At 38.1% G+C, this 13,944-nt stretch overlaps 2 protein-coding genes across 2 annotated transcripts in view; one reads left to right on the forward strand and one right to left on the reverse strand.

Annotated features, from left to right (window-relative positions):
• Positions 1 to 5,503: 5,503 nt before the first annotated feature.
• Positions 5,504 to 13,944, reverse strand: part of TRAPPC3L (trafficking protein particle complex subunit 3L) — a 39,186-nt gene continuing 30,745 nt past the window's right edge. Inside the window, exons 5-6 of the mRNA XM_038393682.2 lie at positions 7,501 to 7,686; positions 5,504 to 6,573 (exon numbers count right to left, since the gene is read on the reverse strand). Coding sequence (XP_038249610.1) covers positions 6,454 to 6,573; positions 7,501 to 7,686 — 306 coding nt within the window. The 3' untranslated portion in view covers positions 5,504 to 6,453. The remainder of the gene's footprint in view (positions 6,574 to 7,500; positions 7,687 to 13,944) is intronic.
• LOC119852493 (calcium homeostasis modulator protein 5-like) lies at positions 8,447 to 13,476 on the forward strand. The gene is made up of 2 exons (XM_038393681.2): positions 8,447 to 8,988; positions 11,832 to 13,476. The coding sequence occupies exons 1-2, from the start codon at positions 8,449 to 8,451 to the stop codon at positions 12,219 to 12,221; spliced, it is 930 nt and encodes a 309-aa protein (XP_038249609.1). The 5' UTR covers positions 8,447 to 8,448; the 3' UTR covers positions 12,222 to 13,476.

Here is a 13,944-nt window from a genome sequence, read left to right on the forward strand (position 1 = left end):
AATACTCTGACCGCTTTACCGTCTCCATTATTTATCTTTTGCAGCTCTTTTAATAAACTGTAATAGTCTCTTAATCTGTATTTATTATTTTATTTTATTTATTAATTAAAGCGTTAGCATATAAAAATATGTGAACAACAGGTTACTATAAGGCTATAATTCAATGGGGAGGTTCTAATGATCTTAATGACAAGAGGAAATTTGGAGTGACTTGGTACAGCAATAGCACTGAATCACTACAAATCACTAGGATATGTTCAGCCAGCTAGCTCCCTTGATTATCTGGACAATCCTGACTTTATAAATTTGAATGTAGATGGTGCCCTGGGTAACACAACCACTTTCATAGACACATACTTTTCTTATAAATGCTCTGGATGGACAAAGAGAAGGGGAAGCAATTCATTATTAAAACAAATGGAAATCGATAATATTGAGTAACCCAGTGGTTATTTTTCCTGCCTTGATTGAGAACCAGTTACATGGCATCAAAGAACATATGCGATTGCCATCAAACTGCCTTGCAGAGGACAGTAGCATGTATATAAAAGGGAACTGATGTTCATTGTAGCTACAGGGAATATCAGTTGCTGGCTGAGAAACATTTGTGGAATTTGAGGCTCCAAACTCCAGAGGAACATTGCAAGGAAGAGGAAGCACTGACAACTCATGGGGCAAGGCCTGGCTGAGAAAAGCCTTCCAGCTCCCTCAGGATCTTTCCAGCTGTGGAGGCGAAGAAGAGCACTGTGGGGGTAGGAAGTCGGAGGAGCTGATAGGCCTGAGGCAGCAGGGCCCTTTAGAACTGGGAGCATACAAAGAACATGGGCTGAAGATAAGTAACTTCATACATCAGCAGGGTAAATCATATCATGCTTTTTCTCATAAATGCAGGAATGTATTCCTGTGCATCACATACTGAACAAATGTCTGGCTGAGTACCAACGCTATAAGGATATGCATGCCACATATCCCTAAATGTTGATGGAAACTGGTTTATCATTAAGGCATGTTCCGTCACCAGTTGTGTTTGACATTGGTATATAGTTTCACAGACTAATCTGCCCTTTTAAGCATTTAATAGGGTGCAGATATTTCAGTGATGAGATGCAGTGATTTTCCTCTGTGTTTCTGAGGAATGGAGTGGTTAGAACAGAAAATTACAGTAAGTTGTCTTGTCTTACCTAGATTCTCATTTTAATACTCAAGTTGTAAGATCGTTGGAGCAAGAGCTGCCTTTTGGTTATATGTGTATATAGGGACTCACACAGTCACAGACTGGGGCTTTCAAAATATATTGCAATACAAATAATAATAAATAAGAATCAAACTCTTAAGTTCCCTTACTGGTTGTGTCAGTGACCTGGGTAGGTCATTTAATTCCTTTGTCTCCATTGTTAAAGTAGGACAGTTTTTCCCATCATTATAACTGGAAGAATTAACTGTATCTATCTCAAATAACTATATCGATCCCATGAGGTTGATAAAGATTATTAATGATTGCTTATAAAGTGAAATCCTTAGATGAAAAGCAATATGTAAGCACAAAGTATCATTACTTATGCATGCGGAAAGACTAAATGTTCAGACATTTCTGTGTGTTGGCGTGAGGAACTTTGTTCCCTGTGGTGTAAAATGAGACATACTGACAATGGAGAGAGCCAGCCTACAGAAGGGGAGTGCTCTGGATATCATCTCACTTGATTCTTCACTTCAAAAACAGTAATGTTGTTGTGATGCTGTCTAACAGGTTGCCAGCTCAGACCAAGGCAGTAGGCTAATTCACTTGCATGCTAAGAGAAATCAAAGGAGTGTCAAAAGGCATTGTAATGTGATCAGGCCAATTCACTTGTGTGTTAATATAATTCAAAGGAAATGTGATGGTATTGTCTTCATTTATCTATAACCTGTTGGATTTTATTACATTACAATTTACATTATATATATATATCCCTGTACTTAATTAGCCCTAGATCAAAGGATGTATTAGTGTTTAGATAAGAATTTACTTAATGTGTAAAACTGCATGAAAACTAATGAAGGATTGTTTCCGGCTATTACATTGTTCAGGAAAACTAATGAAAGAGTGTCTGGATGGCTGTAACTAAATGCATTGTGCATGTCTCTGTAACTGAATTGCCCTACAACCAGGATTGAAGCCTTAGAACTGTAAATGAGAAGCATGTTAACTTTAAAGCATGGGTTGTTGCATTCAGCAATGGGAAATCTATAGACCCTTGGTATGATGGGAACATATGACAGACTGCTTTCTGGGGAAGACAGCTATAAGAATGAACTCTGGGTGTGATTCTGTATCTCTGAGCTGTTTGGACACTTTCAGGGGGTGTTCCAGATACAAGACAGAGATCCCCAAAGCTGTTAGCCCGACAGACTTATAGAAAACCAACAGATTACTACACCTCTGCTAATCATTTGGATTTACAAACTGTGAGTCACCTATAAAGTATTTTATCTGCTTTAACCTCTCAATAATTCTCATTTCTTTTTCTTAACTAATACATCTTTAGTTAGTTTACTAGAAAAATTGGCTACAACATTGTCTTTGGTGAGAGGTCAAGAGTATCCGTTGACCTGGAGTAAGTGACTGGCCCTTTGGGGATTCTTGGTTTTAATAACCTTTCATCACTTAGTCCAGTTTGGCTAGTTGGTAAAATGCACTAAGAGCCTAAGTAGGACTCTTTGTGACTCCGTGGTAAAACTGCTATAGTGATCCAGGAGGGAACAGTAGTTACTGGCTAGGTGAAATCTAATTATAGAATATACCACCAGTTTCGGTGTTTGCCCTATTGTCTGACAGTCTGACCTGAGATTGGTTCTCTTAGTTGTGAGCTACTCGGGACAGTGTTACAGTTGTAATAAAGACAAGCCCATTCCATTGACTTTTGTAGACTGACCCTCAGACAGGGATCTTGCAGAGACAGAGGCAGCATCAGCATACAGCAGCATCAGCATTATGCTTCACTTGAAAGTTATTTCTTATTGTTCGTTAAATGAATAAATTAGCCCCAAACCTGCCTCAGTCACCACTGAAATAGTACAATGGCTCATCCAAAGTGTACAGTCCTCAGGATTTGTGCAAGCCTTGGGCTGACCCTGAAGGCAACAGTAGAACAACAATGTTAAACACCAGGAGAAAATTCTTTTGGAATAAAGCTTTATTGAGTTTAAAATTAGGAAGAAAAACATATTTGTACCTTGTTAGAGGGCTCATTCCTTTGAATAGATCTCATTTAGACTTTCTCTTTTTTATAGCAAGATATGAAGTACCCCAGCAATTATTTTAAATTTTGTACCTCACTTTCAACCATTTAGTAATGTAGACAGTCAGTAAGTTCATGTGTACATACAATAATCGTTTGAAAAATATATAATAGTGTGTCATAAACATTCAGTAATACTTCAGACAATAAGATTTATTCCATGTACTCTGGATTTATAATAGTAGGGCCTGATCCAAAGCCCATTAAAGTCAATGGGAGTCTTTCTCTTGATGTCAGTGGGGTTGGATCAAGTCCATAATCCCTATTTTTAAAGTGCTGAGACTTAATTTTTGGTTAGAGCTATTCAAGATGTAAAGGTGCAGTATACAGAAAAATAATATTTACATAGCTGTGTAGATCATAGGATCCTGAAAATGACATCCAATTTAATCTCTACCTATGGTGAGGGTCCTTAGGAGTTCTCCTTAGGGCCTCTGCTTGTGAATAGAATTGACACTTGGGGGATCACTTTATTTTCAAAATCTTGTATTTTATTACCACTTTTCAAGGTTTTTTCTCCTGAGCATTTAAAGAACACAGTCTCAATGCAACAGTAAGAACCAGAATAACACTAGTTATTCTCGATCTAATCAGTTTTTTTTATTGTAGCCTTTCTTTTGTGCTTCAATACCAAATTATCCTTTCTTTAACAGGTCGTAGGGTGGTGTGTGATAGTTACTGCTGCTTTTCTGTCTTTGTTGATCACTTGTTATGGTCACTGCCAATCTAATACCAGCCATCTCCAAAAGAACTTTTGGAAGATCTACACTGAGAAGGAGAAGGAACAATTTGAAAAATATTTTGAGGACTATGCTATCAAATTGAGTGAACGAAACCTGAAAAGCTTTTTCGAGAACAAGAAACTGGAACCCTTTCCCATGCCAAGTTTTCCGGCCTGCTTTGGACTCTTTCAACATTAACCAGCAGATCTTCAGCACACTTCATAAACTAGTGGAAGATAGCATGAAAGAAAATGATTCCAATGAGGCACAAGATACAATGGTGAACTTAGATGAGGGAGAAACAGTTTAGCTAATGTCAGCTTTCATTAGCGTTATAATTTGTTAACTCATTATATTTTTCACTTTTCATTCTTCATTTCTGTTTTTCTGGTAATGACCTGTTTTCTGCCATAATTTCTCTCTCTCACCAAACTTCTATAGCACCTCCTCAGGCAAGATGGCAAATGTCTTCCACTGTCTAATAGCACAACCCAGGACTCAGTGTAGTTCCATGGGATACACTGTCCCACACAGACTAACCAAATAGCTTTCCAGGGGATGTTCTCTCTTCTCTCATATGCATCTACTGTGCTTATGTTATTTAAACAAAACAAATACACCCCATAATGTTACTGTTTTGCATAAATTAAATTCTGTCATTGTTCTTCTTTCCTAGAATTGGGTATGCAACAGAAAGAAAACCAGTGAAACAGTAGAATTTGATACTGTTCAGCTTCATTATGCTTGGTACTGAGGCCAGAGTTTACTAATTTGAATGTGCTGTACTTTGTTAACTACGTTATACATTTTATACCTCCGCATACATCTTGAAAGGAGTTAAAGAGCTGTAAGTGTGAAGCAGTCAGTGTACATTGGGCTTGATCCTGCACCACTGATGTCAATGGCAAATATTCCATTGAGTTCACTGGGCTGAGGAACCGGCAGATTGTGATTAGCTGAATTTTTATACTCTGGGATTTTTAAAGGAAATGGTCTTTTCCCTCTTTTGAACCTGTAAATATTTTTTCACATGCTAGATGAGATCTAGGCTCTGCACCACTTAAGTCCCACTCAATTAAGCAATATACAGGTTTTGTGCTGACCCTCAGCACAAAGACGAATGTCGTCCTTTATGAGATGTGGACTCTAATGGATACTTTTCTCTTTTTTTAATTATGCATAAATATTTTTTGTGCTTTGCTTTGTCCTGCCTTGTCCTAGCACATAATGGACAAAAGAATGCGGGAAAGGGAGATGAAGAGGAGGGTTTCAGTAACAGGGTCATATGTTTACTATGGGCAGCATTTGTACTGATTTATTAATAGTGATTATTTTGCATTATAATAAAAATAGGAAATTCTGCCTCCCAGAGGGAAGATAAGAAAGGATGGTCTAGTGGGTAGGCCAATGGACCAAGATTCAAGACCTGGGCTAAATTCCAAGCTCTGCCACAGATTTCCTATGTTACTTTGGTAAAACATTTAACCTACGCTGTGCCTCAATTTCCCATCTGTAAAATGAGGTCAGTACCTCCACGCCTCACTAGGATTTTGTGAGGATAAAATCAATTAATGATTGTGAGGTGCTCAGAAACTGAGGTGATGTGGGCCATGTAAGTACCTCAACAGAGAAGAATTGGTGACAAAATAGTGTTTCCATTTTTTTATTACAGTTTGCTTGGGTGAGACTCATATTTAAGATGACTGTGCATTATAATATATCATGCTTTTTCAGTTTGCTAACAATCTCTATATTCTCAAGAAGAACACACAAGTTAGAGCTGCACAAGGTACTTAGTCTCAAACAGTATCTGTATTCCATTATTCAGAAAAATTCTGTAGGTCTGCTATATGGACTTGAACAAAACTGCATGTTGTCATGTTTGTCTACAGAAGAAACTGCTCCCAGTGGAATCACATCTCTCTTTGATTTCAGTGGGACAGATTGGGCAAAATGAAGGAAAAACCCTAATCACAAGTGAAACAAAGGAAGATGCATTGAAATGAGAAACTGCACAATTTATAGCAGAACAATTTCTTATTCACAATCATAAGGGTTAGAATGAAAAACATATTGGAACAAACACAGTTCTTTGTCTTTGAAGCAACACTAATGAGCAAACTGGAAAATACAGTCACATTTCTAATGAAAAAGAACAGGAATTAGGATGGAGATTTGGGGCCTGGTCACACACTTGTTACTCAGGCAAAACTTTTGATGAAATCAATGGGATTTTCCCTGTGAAAGGAGTAAAGGACTGGGCCTTTTTAAGATTGTATGTTGAATTCTGCAAGGTGGTGACAGTACATTTTGAATACATGCTCTGGCTGTCTTTACTTCGCTAAGATGTGACTGTATCTGAATCAATGAAGCCATTACCACCATATGGGTTTTCTTCCTAAATAGATAAAAATGGGCAAACTGTAAGTTAGAGGGGATTCCTTCTATCAACTTCACTTTTTTCTTTTGTGCTTTTTGTCTTCAAGCTTCTTTAAAAATGTAATTCCTATTTCTGTCACATCGTCTCCCTTCAGTCTGTCTTGAACGAAGGTAACTTCTGCCACTAAGTGAACCTGGAGAGAAACAGGGCTCGTCACTTCATTTAAAGTAATTTTTCTTCCTTTTCTTCATTTAGTTCATCCAGCTGTTTATTCCCACTACAAGAGGGGCCCCTTTCTAAAGTTTCACTATAAAGGAATTCTACAGAGATCCTTAAGAATTGCACATCACATTTGAGTTAAAAATATATTCTCCTTATACATAAATTTCATTCTGCTAACAATATGCCAATATTTTGGATAGTAGTGCCTAATGTCAGAATGGTGTTTTTGCTTTTTTCTGAGGACATGAAACATAAAACAGGTGAGCTTCATATTGTAATCTTAAATTTCCCCCCACAGTGAAATAACACTTCCATTAATACCCTTATAAAATATCAGAATCTTGAGATTGATTTACAGCCCTATACATAAAACTTTCCATTCTTATGGTACCTCGGAAATATATATTATGTGGCAAATTAGGTATTGTTTGTAGGAAAGAAGATTGTGGACAAAATTCATCCTTGGTACAGTTCTACTGTCTTCAGGAAAGTGATACCAGAGTTGAATTTGGCCCTGCAAGTTCAACATGATGTGAGTTATGGCTTCTTTCTGTTTATTCTTTTCTAAAAGCTGAGATTTGAAAATAAAATATGTAATGTTTTTGATGTACCATAATTTAATTATTATTATACTGAGCCAAATTCTTCTCTGTTACACCAGTGTAACAATGGAGCAACTCCATTTATTTGGATAGAGTAATTCTGAATTTACTGTGGTGTAAACTGAGAGCATAATTTCACTTGGTATATTTGGTGGGGTGCAGGAGTTGCTATTGTTAAGTCTGATACTGAGATTAAATATTTATAAGTGATATTACATTTACTTATCCCATAGTTCCACTTTCCTATATCTATAAGTAACAACAGATATAAAAAAATTCAATGTCCAGTTCTTTACCATTTCCAGGGCTCCTCTAATAACACCACAAAGGAGGTTACAGTAGCAAAGTGAACATCGTCCTGCTGGGAGCTCCTCCACAAAGTCCACTAAAGGGTTCTTGTCCAGTATTAAGAAGAATTCATTTTCTGTTGTGTTACTGCAGCTCACGCTAGGGGTAATCCCAAGGTACATCTTGAATGCAACCTGTAAAGGGACAAAAAATATGCCACTTGAAACTATTGTGTGTAAAACAGGCTAGAAGCTTTTAGATGCTACATTCTATTGTTCAGTTTACCAATGAGAATAGCAGTAAGGGCTGAGCCAGACAGAGAATCAGGGAGCTATGACTGGCTCCCTGACAGCTTCCCACTCTGCTGTACCCCACATAAGCTAGACACAGCAGAGAATCTGGGTCTATATTGGATTCCAAATAGTGTAATAAAGGGGCACCGATTCCCTCCACATACAGTGATTTTACTTTGGGGTCATTCCATCGGTTTCAGCAGAGTCACGCTTCATTTATGCTAATGTATGTGAGATCCAGGAATTAATTGGATCCAGGATTTTTAAGCATATTTCTGTAAACACTGATGATCATCACTCAAGAATTCCCATGAACACCTACTATGTATTTCTGTTTCATTCTCATGTGAAGCTACAGTCAAATAACAGGAATGATAATGGAGATTGTGATTTTATTTGACAACAGAGCATTGTCTATATTGCAGGTTACAATACAGATTCATAATACTGTCAATATGCAAAATCTGCTTCTCCAGTAGCTAGTCCCATATGGGTGTATTTGTGAGGAAGGATATACAATGACATCATCACTTTATCTAGGCTGCACTAAACTAGACACTGACTGGGTATTTTTCTTCTCAAGAGCTCCTCCCTAATACATTGCTATAAACTGCTGCACAATAAACAAAGCCTCATTTTTGGTCTCTTTTGTGGAAATCAAACATGGACGGTATCCAAACCATTCTGAAATTCCTTATTAACCAGAAAACTGCCATTGGTTACAGTTTTATGGCTCTACTGACAGTGGGAAGCGAACGTTTATTTTCTCTCATTGCTTTCAAGTGTCCCTGCAGCAATGAAAACTTCATCTATGGTTTGGTATTTCTCTTTGCCCCAGCCTGGATGTTGCTAGTTATTGGGTATTTCCTGAATAGCAGGATGTGGAAACTTTTCACAGGCTGCTGTTTGAATCCCAGGAAAATATTCCCCAAAGGGAACAGCTGCCGTTTCTTTTATATCTTTGGACAAATCACCTTAGATGTTCTGATAGCTCCCGTGATGTGGCTTTCTGTGGCTTTGCTCAATGGAACTTTTTATGAATGTGCCATGAGTGGCTTGAAATATCCAGGGTACTTAAACACGCTCTGCAATAACAAATCTGTCAAGTGCTGGGAAGAGCTGAACAAAGTAGCTTGTGGCAAAACCACCATGTCCTCTTCGGAGAGTGAGGAATTAAAACTGACGCTTCAAGCTCAGTCTCAGGTAAGAAATACAGAATAACTGCTTTGTTATTTAGAATAAAGTTTTGTATTATCCTTTTGATTTATCAGCATGAGATCCTAACATCAGGTGCTAACACAGTAATTTAAAATCAGAATGCCTGTACAATGCAACAAAACAATATCGAATTGGTGAGGGGTAGATTCTATACACTTGCTCAAGTTGAGTAATGTCTTACTCCTCAAGTAGATCACTGAAATCAACATGAGTAAGAAAATTGGAATCAGAAAGTTTATTTCTTTAGTGGAAGAGAGTGACTCTTGGGAGAAGAATGTATTGCATTGCTAGAGAAGGCTGAAGTAATTAAAAAGTCAGATCTCTAGGATGTCATTTAGTTGAAGAGATACTATCTGATTTTAAAAAAATTCAATTACAGATTTTTAACTGTGTTACAAATAGCATCATAGATTATTAAAACCAAAGCTATTTTTAAACAGCTGATTTCCTGTAAACAGTTTATAAGATGTGACAAAGTTCCTGCTCTACCTTGGTGGGTCTTGCGCTTATTGGAGGATTTGCTCGCCTTGGAGCTTCACGGCAGCCCTCAGCTTGGCCGTTTTTCTGAACCCACAGTCCAGGTCGACTCCTCCTGTGTCTGACGAGGAGTTGGGAGGATTTGGGGGAAACCCGGGCCCGCCCTCTACTCTGGGTTCCAGCCCAGGGCCCTGTGGAATGCAGCTGTCTAGAGTGCCTCCTGGAACAGCTGTGCAACAGCTACAACTCCCTGGGCTACTTCCCCATGGCCTCCTCCCAACACCTTTATCCTCACCATAGGACCTTCCTCCTGGTGTCTGATAATGCTTGTACACCTCAGTCCTCCAACAGTCCATGTTCCTACTCTCAACTCCTAGTGCCTCTTGCTCCCAGCTCCTCACACACACACCACAAACTGAAGTGAGCTCCTTTTTAAAACCCAGGTGCCCCGATTAGCCTGCCTTAATTGATTCTAGCAGTTTTTTGATTGGCTGCAGGTGCTCTAATCAGCCTTAAAAATTTGGACGTGTGTCTATTGGTCTTAAGTTGCATATATGGGAAACAGTAAAAATCATCTAGCTAGCTGATTGTGCCTGAGCAGCTAGATCATAGAAGCACAGAGTTCCCCATGTCGGAGGGGAGCACTGAAGTGCTAAAAGGATGGATTATATGGGAAAATACTCATGTCACAAATTCTGCCAGGTAATACAAGCATGATTTGAAAATAAGCAAAATGAAGCTGTTCTTTAAACATCTCCCCTCAAGTTTTTTAGTCAATAAAAAAACAAATGGTTCATCAGCATGCTCTGTTTCACACATTTCTGTGAGGAAATTGTTTATATATTTCTCTCAGGTAAATACAGATTTTACCTGGTAATTATTTGACAGGTTGCAGTTCTCCATATCATCACTATTAGAGCTCTCTGGAGAATGACAATTCCATTTTACAGCAACATTTGAGGTCTTCACATTTATGGAAACACACATTTTTGCACAATGGAATTCTGTCAGCTGAGCATTTCAATTTGGAAAGGCTGGGGTTTGTTTTTGTGGGGCTGGTGGTTAGAGCACTGGTCTGTGAGCTGCTGGTTGAAATCCTGCAGGAAAGGATTGGTTTCTACAGATTTCTCAATACAAGAAATGTTGACAACAAAAGTTTTTAAAATGTCAAAACATCCTGTTTTTACATTTTTAGAAGGAAGCTTTAGGTTTTTTGTTTGAAATGGCTTTTGTTTTGAAATTTTAATTAACTTATACTAAAAAAGATCATTAAAAAATTGAAATAAAACATTTTGATTAACCTGATGCACACTCCCCCCATATTATTGGTGTGTGAAAATTTTTAAGCTTTTGACTTTCCATCCCAATTCAGGATGGGAACATTTTTCGAAATCTCAAAAATTCTTTTGGGACAGGAAAACAGTTCCCCACCCAGCTCTAGTGTTAATTTGCCCTCTTCTCCCCACATACATTTTCCGTGGAGTGACGAAACACACTGAGCAATATCAAACATGTTATACACCCATATATTTCTGTGATGAAATCTGAGCAGCTGAGACCTTGATACCATCTTCTCTAACCTATTTGGTGAGATGGGTTTATATAAATACGACACCATTCCTGCAAGAGGGAAGCTTCATTTTTAAAATAATGCTGTGCATTTTTAAAATGCTTTGGCTGATCATTTTGACTTTTCTACCAGACAGTTAAGAAAACTATAAAAGATACAGGATTGTCTTGTGGTTAAGGCAGTAGACTCAGATGATCTGGATTCACTTCCTGTAACTGTTAACAAGTCACTTAATCATTCTGTGTGTCAGTTCCCCATTGGTAAAATAAGGTTAATATAGTTCCTTTCTCCACCCTTTATCTGTCTTCTTTATTTAGTCCGTAAGCTGTTTGAAGCAAGGACTGTCTCTTACTATGTGCATGTACAGCACTTTGCTCAGTGAAATCCTTATCTCAGTAGGGACCTCTAGGCATGACAGTAATACAAATAATAATTTAAAAACCACACAAATCTGTAGCAAAATGTATTCAGTATTCTTGATCCTCAGTTATGGCATATATATATATATATATATATATATATATATATATATATATATATAAAATGTATTTCTCAAAATACAGAACTCCTGTTGACATCGGTGGGAGTTTTGGGTACAAAATGAATAAAAAGAAATATGTAATATTGATCTACACTGTGGCTAAGAGATCCACACTGAGGCTGGGGAAAGAATACTGCATCCTCAAAACGAAGAACTGTGACTGTCAGTTATTTCTGATCTAAGTGAAATTTAGATTCAGGTGTTTTTTTTAGAGCATGGCTTGTTTATTTTCTTTTCCAGGTTCTAGGGTGGTGCATCATAGTCACTACAGCTCTTTTGTCTCTGTTAACCACCTGTTGTGCCAGGTGCCAATCTAAAATCAGCCACCTCCAAATGAAGTTCTGGAGGATCTACATAGAGAAGGAGAGAGAACAATTGGAACAACTTTTCCAGCTATATTCTACCAAACTCAGTGAACGAAACCTGACGAGCTTTTTTGAGAACAAAGAACCAGATGCCTTTCCTATGCCTACCTTCCAGGCATGGGAAGACGCTTCTCAACTCTACTCTTTCAACAGCAGTGAGCAGCACTACAGCACCCTTCATAGACTGGTCGAAGATGGCAAGAAAGACATCAGTGAGGAAAGAGAGACAATGCTGGACTTCGTAGATGGACAGGAAATAGTATAGCTAACGGCCATGTTCAGTCTTTTTAAATATTTTGCTAATGTGATTTAATTTTAACAGTCTTAATCTTTATATTTTGCTGATAGTGGCCTCTCTTTCTCCATACTTTCTTTCTCTCCCAACCAGTGGCAGGCATCTATGAGTGCAACGCACACATTGCATGCCCAACCAACTGTGCGCCATCCAACTGGCAACCCAAATCCAACCTGTGAGATGATTCCGGTCCGGCCCCAAAAATGGCATCCTCTGCACACCGTGACCTTGCACACACCATATATGTGAGGTCATGCTGCATAAAGGGTGCCATTTTGGACTGCCTATGGCATGCAAGTGAGTTGTTGCATCATGCCATACTAAAACTGTCATGGCACATCATCGTTCCCAACTATATGCCTGCTCAAGAAAGGTGGAAAAAAGTTCTTCTGTGCTTCAGACTCCTAATCCAAACCTCACTGGAGTCAATGGGAATCTTTCAGTTGACTTCAGTGGGCTTTAGATCAGGCCCCAACAGTATAAAGAATTCAGCATAGATTCTGATAAGATGATTTGTTCAATGTCAACAAATGGAATAGTTCTTTGTGTACAACATATAGCATCTCATATCATTTAAATGAAGAAAATATCAAAAGTGGCTATTTAATTTAAATAATGCATCATTATTTTTTTCCCATTGAAAGTCTGGGAATCCTTCCTTTGTAATGGTAGAAAGCTCCCATTTCTGCTTCTGGAGGGTTCTGCAATGTTGGACTTAAATATGTCATTGGTGCAGGAATGTAGAATCTTGTCTGTTGTTGGCCTTGGTCCAGTGGAAAACTGAAGGGGTCAGAGGAAATTCCACATATATAGAGAACAAAATATTTTTGTGGCAGGCTCATTTTATTGAGTGTCTGCAGCTGCTAAAATTTTGGAAAGTTAAAATAAATCTGGGGTGAGATAAATTAACAGTCAGAGTACAGGTGAGGTGACTGTGGTATCAAGGTTCTAATAAGTGCATTAATCACATAGCTCTGTGATTTCTCATAAGGATTTTGAATTCAGAACATGGGTCCCAACCACATTTTCCCTTCTCCAGAGCTTTTAGAAATATTGTAAAAACTGAATGCAAAGCAGCCATCAAGCTCTTTTCCCTTGGGTGACTGGCAGGCTTTTATGTAGCATGTTACCATCAATCTCCCCGATCATGAAAGAGATCATATTTTTGCATAGATGAACTGTTTTTATATCAGGTTTCAGAGTGGTAGCCGTGTTTGTCTGTATAAGCAAAAAAAATGAGGAGGACTTGTGGCACCTTAGAGACTAACAAATTTATTTGGGCATAAGCTTTTGTGAGCTACAGCTCACTTCATCGGATGCATGCAGTGGAAAATACAGTAGGAAGATATATATACACAGAGAACATGAAACAATGGGTGTTGCCATACCAACTGTAACAAGACTAATCAATTAAGGTGGGCTATTATCAGCAGGAGAAAAAAATCTTGTGTAGTGATAATCAGGATGGCCCATTTCAAACAATTGACAAGAAGGTGTGAGTAACAGTAGGGGGAAAATTAGCATGGGGAAATGGTTTTTACTTTGTGTAATGACCCATCCACTCCCAGTCTTTATTGAAGCCTAATTTAATGGTGTCCAGTTTGCAAATTAATTCCAATTCTGCAGTTTCTCACTGGAGTCTGTTTCTGAAGTTTTTTTTGTTGGAGAATTGCGACTTTTTGGTCTGTTATTG

The sequence above is a fragment of the Dermochelys coriacea genome, chromosome 3 (genome assembly GCF_009764565.3).
Source record: "Dermochelys coriacea isolate rDerCor1 chromosome 3, rDerCor1.pri.v4, whole genome shotgun sequence".
Classification (NCBI taxonomy): domain Eukaryota; kingdom Metazoa; phylum Chordata; order Testudines; family Dermochelyidae; genus Dermochelys; species Dermochelys coriacea.

Bases quoted from the DNA above. Each gene is read 5' to 3' on its own strand.
- LOC119852493 (XM_038393681.2), top strand. From the start codon at position 8,449: ATGGACGGTATCCAAACCATTCTGAAATTCCTTATTAACCAGAAAACT. The intron at 8,989-11,831 runs GTAAGAAATACA...TTTCTTTTCCAG, and splicing joins CGCTTCAAGCTCAGTCTCAG to GTTCTAGGGTGGTGCATCAT.